General features: G+C 40.9%; 1 protein-coding gene across 3 annotated transcripts in view; it reads left to right on the forward strand.

Moving 5' to 3' along the window:
- GRM8 (glutamate metabotropic receptor 8) overlaps nt 1-12,260 on the forward strand; it is a 565,201-nt gene that overhangs the window by 273,227 nt on the left and 279,714 nt on the right. For all 3 annotated transcript variants that reach the window (XM_041001985.1, XM_041001987.1, XM_041001986.1), the window contains 3 exons: nt 8,380-8,515; nt 8,940-9,094; nt 10,162-10,299. In XM_041001985.1, coding sequence (XP_040857919.1) covers nt 8,380-8,515; nt 8,940-9,094; nt 10,162-10,299 — 429 coding nt within the window. The remainder of the gene's footprint in view (nt 1-8,379; nt 8,516-8,939; nt 9,095-10,161; nt 10,300-12,260) is intronic.

Here is a 12,260-nt window from a genome sequence, read left to right on the forward strand (position 1 = left end):
ATATTGAGTCCAGCTAAAATCCTTTATTCTTAGGTTGACCCTTTGCTATTTCTCCTTCATTTTAATGGTTACTTTAATTGTTTCTCCATTCCTTCCACTGCAAGTGGAGTGTCTATTGCTTCTACAAAAGTGATTTTGTTTCCCTTATCTTTGCATAGATTCTTCCATCATAGTAAAAGTGTTCATGATAATTACATTTTCTTGGGAGATGCGTTTTGAGTGGTAGTATACATTAGAACTGTGTGTTGGAGGTCGGTTTTGGTGTGCTGGTTAAGGGGACGCTTGAAACACCCACATGTTGTAGCAGCGTGCCTGGGTCTGAGTCCATATACCTTACTAGGTAGGACACAAAGATGAATTACTCCTCACTAAGGTATTGGAGATTTCTCTGCACAGCCCTCCCAAAACTGTTCCGTTCCTCAATTGTTAACATATGGCTTGTTAATTACAAACCTGTTTGGACTATCCTAAAATTCACGAAGTTCAGTAAAAATCACACTTGAATACTATAAGCTGCTAAGTATAAAAATGGAAATAGACACAAGATAGCTAAATAGTACTCTATAAGCATTTCAAGGTTTATCGCAGCCGGTTGTGCATATTCTAAAATTGAGATGTCAATGAAGTAGTTACAGGATGTGGTCAAGAATTTGCATTTTCTAACATGGTCACTGAGAATCATGTTAATTAACTTCATGATGATGTAAATTTCCATGTTTCTTCTTGTTGTTGAAGTTGTGTAGTGGCTTTTCACTGGGGGATGGGGGTGATCTGCCAGCTCTACTTTCAGACCAAGGATGGTCTCCCAATGAAACTATTGGATTTTTCTGGACAATAAGATGCTAGATTCTCTGCATTGTCCATGCCCGCAATGAAGGAATCATGACTGGTTATGAACTGTACTACTGTGACAATGTGGAGGAATTCAGTATAGGGGGAGGGCTTGGGAATCTCAGAGCCTATGAAACTATGTCATAAAATGAAATAATAAAAAGATTTTATAGTCAGTGTGAGAGGGAGGCTTGGGGAAAGAGAGTGAGTGAGAGAGATATCTTCTACCCATTGGCTTACTCCGCAAATGGCCAATTGGAAATGTGGAACCAAGAGCTGCATCTAAGATAGCAAGAGCCATCACATTTGGATAATTTTTGGATGATTTTCCTAGGCCATTAGCAGGAACTGGTTGGGAAGTGGAATATCTAGGACATGAACTGGCACCTATATGGAATGCCAAAGTCACATACGGTAGTTTTTACCCACTATGCCACAATGGCAGAAAAGCAGTGTGTATTTTTACTCATTTCTGCACAGATATTTAAACAGTTCACAACTAATGTGCTTTCTGAGGAAAAATAAATCTGCTTTTTAATGCCTTCACAACAGCCCATTGGAAGGTGGTAAGATGCCCCAGTCTTCACGTGAGGACCAGGCCAGACGTTCTGTGGCTTGCCTAGCAGGACTTGGCCTGTCCGAAGAAGGCTAGGAGCTGGAGCCGGGGCATTGAACCCCCAGCAGCTTCTGAACAGACTGTAGGCTCTGTCCTGGTGTGTCTCTGAACATCCCAGGGCCGCTCTGCCTGGATCTCCAGCATGTCTCTTGAGAACACACATGGGGACAGCAGAGGTTTGCAGGTCCTTGTCCGTATTGCAGCCTTCCAGGGGACTTGTCGAAAAGTGACATGGGGATGCTGGCTGCTTCCCTACCGAAAGCTCATCCTCTGAATGCAGTGCTCTTCAGAGTAGCAAAGAGTTCACATGATGTTTGTTAGCACAGAAAAATGTAAAACAGAGAATTTAAGTGTGATTTTTACTTTTAAAATCCATGTTGATACAGATAACACGTTTTCTTTACAGTAATGTGTGAGCTAAATTGTTGCTTTCATGAAGTGCACTTTAAGCTGACAAACTTGGTTTCATTGTGCTGTGCACTTCCCCGCTAAGTCCCAGCTGTATAGCACAGGAAGAAGTGAAAATACTGTTACAAGAGGTGCGATTACACTTATTTGAACCCTCGAACATGCTTTACTCAACTGTCTCTAAAGGGCCAATTATGTCAGGCCAAACTGTTGTTTCACCACATCTCTAGAAAGATGAAAAAAAAATTGCTGAGGGTATTAAGGATGGAGAATTAATGTACTTCTGTTATGTTTAAAAGCAAACAAAAAGTCCTTGTTAGTGTTTTGTTCATTGCTATTGCCTAAAGGTATGCTCATAAGAATGGTTGACTATTACACCCTATATATACATAAGCATGAACAATTTAAGAATCAGACAGATGTTGAGAGCACTCATCCATTGGTTCACTCCTCAGTCTCCATAATGATGAGAAATGGGCCAGACAGATGCCAGCTGCTGGGTAGGGTTCACACTCTATGCACCCTATTTGGGTGGTGGGGACCCACTCCCTTGAGGCTTCACCACTGTCCCCCAGGGTCTACAAGCTGAAGTCAGGAACCAGCGGTGGGTTTACAAATAAAACCCTGCTATGGGATGAGCGCTGGCCCCTGCTTAATCCCCTGCCTCACAATGTCATCCCCAACCTGAGGATTTTAACCACAATGTGAAACATTCGCCCCATGTCACATATTTTTTAGGGAAAAAAATTGTTAATCAGATGTCATTTCCTATGAACAGCCTAAAATTTTAACTAGTCATTTTAAATTAGTTCTCTACTTATTCTCAATGATTGCTAAAATGATAATTTTGTTGGCTTGTTTGTGCACTGAAGCTAAAGCTGATTATGTAGATCTCTTAAATTATTCAACCAGAGCTGTGATTTGATTTATATAATTTTAATTTGGTAAAAATTGTAAACCAACTGGAGATACAGATAAGTTATGTTGCTTTAAAAATTACACTTAATATTCTATGCATGCAGTTTTTAAGTAATTTCACCTGAGTAAGTTAAGCCTCTGTTCCTGTCACTGTTGGAATTTGGTGTTGTAGCATTGTTTTATTTTATCCTTCTATATTAGTTTTTGTCTTAAAAATAATCAACAACTGAAAACATAATTCTTTATCCTTTTAAATTGTTTTAACAAAACTTTTATATTGAGGAACAAGAACTTTATGACCCTAATTCTCTTATCTGCTAATTCCCATTTTGTACTGTGTGTAGATAGCGTCGGCCATCAGTCCCCTCTGGAGAGGAGTTTTAACGTTACACAAAAGTCAATTATTTAACAACACATTGTCACTCTTCAGAAATACACTGTCCTTATTTCTCTAAGTTACATATTTTATGTCTAATGAGCATGCATTCAGTATCGGTAGTCAGTGAGGGCCAATTTTTGAGGGATTGCCCCAGCTACAGACTCCTCTTTCCCACATTGAAGGATGCTGTCTGTATCTCTCCCTGGTTGTGAGAAGATGTTCGGAAGTCTTGCAATATGAAATTATGGAAGCCAGGGAGCCTTGGTGTGTTTCATGTGCAACCTGAGCAGTCGGGAAAGCCAGTGGCGTGACCCAAAGGTGTGGGAACCAGGAGCTCTGAGGGCGGAGACTGATGTGCCAGCTCGTGAGGCCGGGCCAGGAGAGCTTGGCTTAGCCCTACATTTGTGTTCTGTTCAGGCTTACAATGGATGAAATGATGCCATCCCATTTACTTACTCAGTTTAATTTGAGTGTTCATTTTTTCCAGATACAGCCTCAAAAAGCCACATGGAATGTTCACCAGCTCTCGGGGCAACCTGTGGCTCAGGCACTTTGATATTGAAGTTAATCACTCCTGCTGACAAATGGCCTGGCATTTCTGACCTGTTTCAAAGGAGCTCCAAAGGCCATTCTAGCCATGTAACTCCCAGTGGTGGGAACCTAGGACTGGGCTTCGACCAGCTGAACTTCTCTGCCTCATTTTGTTCGCGCTTTTGTTTTCCCTGTGGTAGATTTCAAGAGGAAATGCTTTTTGCTGCTACTTAGCAAACATTTACTTGAAACAGAACTGTGGTTGTTTTCACAATAGTTAACGTCATTCATACTATCATTAGATGTTACTGTTCTATTCTTTTAATAGGTTTTAATTTTTTTTTATTGGAAAGTCAGATATTCAGAAAGAAGGGGATTGGAGAGAAGATTTTCTGTCTGCTGGTTCACTCCCCATGTGGCTGCAATGACCGGAGTTGAGATGATCTGAAGCCAGGAGGCTCATCTGATCTCCCTTGTGGATGCAGGGTCCCAAGGCTTTGGGCCATCCTCCACTGCTTTGCCAGGCCACAAGCAGGAAACTGGAAGGGAAGTGGACCAGCTGGGGCTTGGACTAGTCCAATATGGGATCCCAGTGCATGCAAGGCAAGGACTTTAGCCATTAGGCTACTGTGCTGGATCCTAACAGTTTTTTTTAAATTTAAAATATTTAAGAACTTCTTTTGGAAGGAAACTTGAATTTTTGGAGTGGAAATGGAACATAAGCAACTCATTTCAGTCTTTGTTTTGATCTGGCCTTGATTGCATTGTGATCATCAACATCAGAGAAGTGAAATCCAGTCATTTTATTTTTGGACATAAACAGATGTGCAGATATTCCTTCTCAGAATGTAGGCTATTTGCCAGGGGACAAGGGCTTTAGTAATGAGATCTGTTGAGAATTCCAGTGTTAGGTCTGAGCTCCAGCTCTCCTTGGAGTGTGGTGACTTCACTTAACTGCTCATGATTATTTTGCTTGTCAACCATGATGAAGATGAGTTAACATTTGTAAAGAACTTTCTGACTTTGAACTGTTTTCTAAAACTTCCCCCTGGAGGTGGTTATGGATTGTGTCCTGCAGATGAGGAAACAGCGATGAGACTTTCACAATGCCCTTCAGTACCCCACTCTTACTCTTGTGGTACCGGTTCTGCTTTCCCTCTGGTGCCACTAAAGCAGGGCATAAGCCCTTTCCTCTTTGGATTTGAAACCTTTGATCATTGACCTATGAGTCTCAAAGAGGTAAACATGCTGAAATGGTATTGTGTATGGATTTGCTCTTGTTTACACGGTGGACAGCTCTGCTCTTGTGCCCACATGTGTAAATGATAGTGCCGTGTTACCGATGAATAAATGGAGGACTAGATGATGTTCTAATTCCTGCTACAATGAGAAAATTTTGGGGAGACATTTTAAAGTGATTTCCTCTGAATTATCCCAGAGCCTTTATCATTATATTAAGTAATGTGTTAAACATGTATTTACATGTAGCCTTTGATTTTCTTGGTATGGCTGAGAAGTCTTCGAAAGCAAGGCTATTTCATTTCTGTTTTTATGTCCCAGCAGTAACTGTCACAAATCTTGGATCAACAAATGTTATCTCAATGTATGTGTGTAACAAGCAACAGGATGGATATAGGGAATTGGTGGGAAATTAGGAAGTTCAATAATTATGAGTTAAAAATATATATATGTGTATGTCAACAATCCAGATAAAATATTACAATTACCGTGGTTGACACAATGGAAGAGAAGCAGAAGAGAAGGGATTTGTGGAAAGTCTTCCTGATGATGAGCATTTACAGAAATCACTGAAAAGTTTTGACACTGTGTGCTGAAGATATGTCAATACTGTAATTAGCATTGAGTTCTGTGTATCTGGCAAGTTGTGAGTACCCAGTCCAAGCACTATCTTCATGGAACTGTCAGATTTACAGGGAACAGATGGCTAACTTCTACAAGTGAGGCCTTCAATTTGGTTTGTCTCATCCATGGACCATTGACTACCACTATGATGGTCAGTTAGGCATGGGCAAGATGAAAGGAGTAGACTACACTTACAGTTGGGTAGGTAAGTCTTTGAACCCAAGTTCCAGCCTCTTGCAAGCTGTTGGTAATCACTGCTGAGTTGCCTCATTGGAAAGATGGAGATAATTCTGTCTTGAACAGAGTGTTGCCATTCAGGGTATAGATGTGATCACAGAGTGAATAGGCTGGCATGTAGAAATCACAGGTGCCACTGGCGCACCAACAGAATAGGAGGCCTAGAGTCCCTTGGATCTCAGTCGGTTATCTCTAAGCTGCAGAAAATCGATGTATTGTACAGATTGTTTAATGCAGCAGAATTTCTCTTCACCCAGCCCAAGAACTTCAATCCAGAAAACCTCACAAAAACAAGAGCTAAATGTTCACCTTGCACATGCTGGGGTTCCTTATGGGTGCTAGTTTGAGTCCAGACTGCTCCATTTCTTAGCCAGCTCCCTGTTTGTGGCCTGTGAAGGCAGTAGAGGACGGATCAAAGCTTTGGGACCCTGTACCCACATGGGAGACCTGGAAGAAGCTATTAGCTTCTGACTTTAGATCAGCTCAGCAACAGCCATTGTGGCCACCTGGGTATTGAACCTGCTGATGGAAAATCTTTCTCTCTGTTGCCTTCTCTGTAAATTTGCCCTTCAATAAAAATAAATATTAAACAGTGTTTTCAGTTAATCATACAGTTCTGCTTGTAAGCTAGTAGTGGGATTTCCACTGTTTCAGGATAAGGGTCAAGTTATTGTATGACAAAGTTACAGTGCAGTTGCTGTGATAAATTACCATTGACTTCATGGCTTGTCAAATGACCAAGATGCATTTCCTTAGGTCCAAGATCAGGATGCCAGCATGTGTGGATTCTGGTGAGGGCCTACCTCTTGGTTCCTAGCCAGTTCTTTGCTGTGTCTTCATCTGACAGATGATGAAAGAGCTCTCCTTGGTCTTCATTTCTTTTATAAAAGAGCACTAATTCGGGCCCGGCGTGGTGGCGCAGTGGTTAAGGTCCTCGCCTTGCATGCCTGGGATCCCATATGGGCGCCGGTTCTATCCTGGCAGCCCCGCTTCCCTTCCAGCTCCCTGCTTGTGGCCCGGGAAAGCAGTCGAGGAAGGCCCAAAGCTTTGGGACCCTGCACCTGCGTGGGAGACCCCGAAGAGGCTCCTGTATCAGCCATTGCATAGTATCAGCCATTGCGCTCACTTGGGGAGTGAATCACTGGACGGAAGATCTTCCTCTCTGTCTCTCCTCTCTGTATATCTGCCTTTCCAATAAAAAAAAATAATAATAATAAAAGAAAAGAGCACTAATTCTATCCATAAGGAACCCACCCTATTCTCTAGCCATTTGCTTAACACCTCACCTCCTAATAACATCACAATGAACATATGAATATGAATATTTGGTCTATAGAGTCTGGTATCTCTAACAAAGCATTCTCATTCTGATCCTGGTCACCTGGTCATCTTTTTCCAAAATAAAGATGTTATTGCCACCTAATGTATGCCACGTTCATGACCAAGCTTTACTTCTTGGGACTGTGTTGGCAATGCTCACTCTTCTCCCCAGGTCAATGTGTGTGTGCGCTCCGAAGTCCGATTCCTGAACACATTGGATCTTCCTTCCTACGGACTCTCCTTATCTGGCGCACTCTGTCAGTTCTGTTTTATCACATAGTCCATCATTTATTAGAATGCTTGTCTCCTGGGCAGTACTGTATCTCCTGGCTTAGAATCTGCAAGAGTCAACCCCAAACAAACACAGCAGACAGTGGCATCTGGCAATAATGTGGTGGCTGAGGCATTGCCAATTGGAAGTGAAAATGCCTTTGCTTCCCAAAGTGAAGCTAGAAATGGGGATTCAGTTCTCCACCGACTCAAAGCAGACTGTTTTAGCCTTCATGCAATGGGAGCTTACTGCTAATACTGCGTTCTGGTGCCAGAGCCTGATGTGTGAGTTCCACTGCAATTGTGGAAACCCCTTCCTTCCCCTCCTACCACAGCAGCGTACTGAGATTTTGTCTAAACTTTTCTCCTTGGCTTCTTCATTCTCCTTAGAAGATCTCTACTTTCTCCGCCTGATGCTAGTAAGATAAGAGTTCTATCATTTTGATTACCAAAATGGAAGCACATGTCAGCTAACGGCTGGCATCTCGGGGATGTGCCTGGGCCTCAAATAATATTGAAGACTTCTTGTCTCGCAACAACACGTCGTTACATTGATGCATGAGAATCCTGCAGCAATACTATTAGCTATAAAATGAAATTAAAGAAGGTCTACTAATAAAAGTAGAAGGAACTTATTGCTTACTAGAAGTCCAATCTAAGATACTCATATATTTAATTAATTCAATTACTTCTCCTTTATGTTAAATTAATCATAGGAGTTCCTTTCCTTGACTTACATAGTTATACAATTTTGCTTGTTCTTCGTACTTTCACTAAAATAACCTTTAATTTTGGAAAATCTAAAATGCAAATCCACGCATTGTTCCATAACTGACATTTTTTTATGCATATGTTGTAATGAAAACAAGCAGGATTTCTTTTTGTCGAGTGAGGATGATAGTATTTTTTTGAGAAAGAGGATCCATCCTGAATCATGTGCTTTTATAAATGGTTAATCTCAATTTTTTAGTTAAATAGTTTCTGAATCACTTTTATTTTTCAATAGGTGGTGTTTGTATTGCTCAATCCCAGAAAATCCCACGTGAACCAAAACCTGGGGAATTTGAAAAAATTATCAAACGCCTGCTGGAGACGCCTAATGCTCGAGCGGTGATTATGTTTGCCAACGAGGACGACATCAGGTACTGGCTGTTGTGTTTTCTGTAGGCTCACTCTGATCACACCCTTCTCAGCACGTTTCATGTTCAGTGTTGCATCTAATGATGTCTCCCAGGCAGCACACTTTGCTTGTGTGACTGAGATCACTGTCTGCCGTCCAGCCGTCCGATTTCTAAGTCTGAAATGACTGAATAGACTAAAGCCTGGCACTGAATGAGGCTAGACAAATGAAGATGATAGAATGATTGGAATGGGATTAAGGACAAGGCTAATGAACATGGGCTGGAGTTGCTCTCGAAGACAGTACGATTCAGCCAGTTAGAATGATTGACTAATGGTTGTGCATGGACCTGAGCATAGATAACTTTATAAAGCTGGTCTTGTAGCATTCATAATTAAGGTGTTCCTTGGTAATTGTATATACTGAACTTGTTTTTATTTCTGTAGGAGGATCTTAGAAGCAGCAAAAAAATTAAACCAAAGTGGTCATTTTCTCTGGATTGGCTCGGATAGTTGGGGGTCCAAAATAGCCCCAGTTTACCAGCAGGAGGAGATTGCAGAAGGGGCTGTGACAATTTTGCCCAAAAGAGCATCAATTGATGGTAAGGATGCACCACAGAGAACTTGTTTCTTTCCAGTTGAATAAAAACTAAGCAGCAAAGACTCCGAAGCAGAGGATCGGAACATGATGAAAGACATCTGTTATTGATGAGTCTGGATGGAAGCTTTGCTCTGTTGGTAGGATTTTCATGACAGTCACTACCTAACCCAACACAGTAAACAGAAGTCTGTGTACATGTGTCTGTCAAACCGATGTGTGTATATATGACATGTGTATAAAACAGCGCAGATGTGTCATACATTTGTGATATTGCTACATTTTAGAATACACAGCTGTTTTCCTACTGAGAACTGTAATCTTGGATATCTCCACCATAACAGTAATTGCATTGTGAATGTGCATTTTATTGTGGACAGATACGATAGTTTTTGCATTCTTGAAATGAAATGGCTTGATTTATAAACAAGAATTACCAAGCTAGACTGACACTTTCAAGACTGACTCAATCTTTGCATTTATTAACGACAGTTTGCCTTCCAAATACATTTTCCAGTGATCATGACAGTGAGTGCAGTTCCAACCATTAGCATTACCCTTTGGAGTCTGGCACTCTCCCTTCACCCTGATGCTTATCTGAGAAGACGCACGCATGTTTTATTGATGACCTCTGACTCCACAAGATCATATTAGTGTTTTACCCTATTAAATTAATTGAAAATGTAGCATATAGAAGACAAACTTTGAGGTTTGTAGAACCATAAGAAAGATGTTAATTCATTTTAAGAGAAAGAAGGAATGAATTAGAGAAAGCTGAGTTGGGAGTCTGAATACTCAGGATTCCCCATGAGGTCACTGGGGCATGTGCTGAGCGATGTAGGACGGGAGATGTTGTAAGCGTGTCACCTGTTGTGTTTCTCCCCAGAGTGAGTGTTCACTATTCCTCCTCGCCTTTTGCTGTAGAGGATCTTTATTGCTGGCCGCAGGCTCTCGTTCATTTGTAATCTATGTAAATATCGTTTTTATGCAATGCTTATAATCAAAAGTGACTATGATACTTAGTTTTTTATTTTGAAAGAATATTAAAATAATGCTTTTTCTTCAAAATAGGGTTTGATCGATACTTTAGAAGCCGAACTCTTGCCAATAATCGACGAAATGTGTGGTTTGCAGAATTTTGGGAGGAGAATTTTGGATGCAAGTTAGGATCCCATGGAAAAAGAAACAGTCATCTAAAGAAATGCACAGGTACTCGCTTCAGTGGTTTCCATCGAGCATTTGTCTTAGCGTTGCAAAACGTTTTCCGAATGAATCACGCTGTGGATAATTTTTATTCTCTTGTTATTTTGTGCCATTTTTCAGCTTTGCAGATGACTGAATAGATTTAGGTTTGCTCATTGATTCTTGCAGTTGGCCAACAAGTGATTATTTTATGTATACCATGTATGTAGCACTGTGCTATTTCATCTTTGAATAAGTAACATTGACTGTCTACTTTGGGAAGGCGCTCTATTAGTTTTGATGCAATATAGACAATTGTCTTGCTTTCCTAGAGTTTAAGATGTAGTGAGGATGACAGATTTAAAGTTGCTTTAAAGGAGTGTTTTAAAATTTCCATCCATCCCTACTGCAGTACTGGGATTTTCCATCCTAATGTAGCAGCTGCCCCAGAGAAGTCAGTTTTGCTGCCTCACTTTCTGTAGCTTGTACTTAATAATAATGGTTTTGCACGTGAGAATGAAACTGTGCTTATTTCAAACTAACATGATTGTGTACACACAAACAACTTAAGAATTAAAACTAAATTGCCTACTTACAACCCAATATTCTATTTAGCATGATCAGATATACAAGTTTAATAGATTCATTTTAATAGATATTAGAAATTAACGAAGAAATTGAATTTTGGAAGAAATGAATTTTGGAAGAATATGCCTTATAGTAGGGTCAAAAACATAAAGCAATAGAATTTTATCAAGCATGCCTAAGTCCTCTACACCAAAAACTGTAAAACCTGAATGTGTAATAAATCATTTGTGGGAGGCCTGCTTCACCTTCCATATTTTGGTTTGCTTTATTTTCACTCTATCTCACTTTGTTGGAGACTAGGCCATAATGTTACACATAAAAGATAACTTATCAGAAATGCAGATCTACAGAGGAGAGTGAAGATGTGTGCCACCCCTGCTGGCACGCAGGAAGCTGGAGTAAGACAAGGCCATGATAAAGACCTTGCATTCTAGTGTTAGGGAGCAGGTGTTAGAAAAAGTAGGCATAGAATTGTACAGATCCTTACAGTTGCTGAAAGTGCTGGGGAAAAACACAAGAGAGTATGTGTTCAGATGGACACGAATGGGAGGGAGAGTGCAATGGATTGTGTGGTCCAACCATGCTTTGGCAAGGCGGTGGTATTTGGGGTGAGTCTCGAGAGAGAAAAAGTTGTTAGTCCGGTAATTGGCATGTTCTAGGGTTGAGTACCAGGGAATCCAGAGTTGAGGAAGATACTATCTGTAGGATAGACTTATTTCCTCTAGAAAGTTGCAGAGATACGTATTTCAAAAAGATTTTTGTGAGGGGAATTGGAGTTCAGGAAAAAGGTTGAGGCAGATCATGATTTACCCAGTAGTTGTGCTGGTGAGCAGACTTGGTGTAAATAGGAGAGGCTGGTGTTGGGACATATTATGCATGCTCCATGATGTAATGTTTATATTACCTATTAAGAGAGTGGTATTTCAGCAGGGAGGGCAAATGATGTGGGTTCTGAATGCTAAATCCATGGCAAGGGGACTAGAAGAGTGCTGGTTAAATTATTTCACAGACAAGAGTGGAGGTGGATGTTCCTCAGATGACCACAATGAACTGCCCAGCAGGTGGCAGCATAAGGTTGGAACCCTACAAAGAGTTCATTAAAAATTCAAATGATGGGGTCCTAGAGAGGAACTTGGAAGATAAGAGCATATATGCAATTGGCATTAAAGATTGAGAGAAGATGAGGAATGATGATGGAAGGCTCCAGAAAGGGAAGTGAGTAAGGTGGACTGGGAAGAGAGGCAAGGGAAGACTGTAGGTGCCTTAGTGGGTATGCTGCAGTGGGGTGTGGCTAAGGTAAAAGGAAGTGTGATTAAGACCCAATCTGTGAGACCTTGAAACAGAACAGTAGTGGAAGAGGTGGACAGGAGAAACACTAGAGTATAAGAATCAGGAGAAAA

This window comes from Ochotona curzoniae, unplaced genomic scaffold (genome assembly GCF_017591425.1).
Source record: "Ochotona curzoniae isolate NIBS_2020 unplaced genomic scaffold, NIBS_Ocur_1.0 scaffold_2476, whole genome shotgun sequence".
NCBI classification, from domain to species: domain Eukaryota; kingdom Metazoa; phylum Chordata; class Mammalia; order Lagomorpha; family Ochotonidae; genus Ochotona; species Ochotona curzoniae.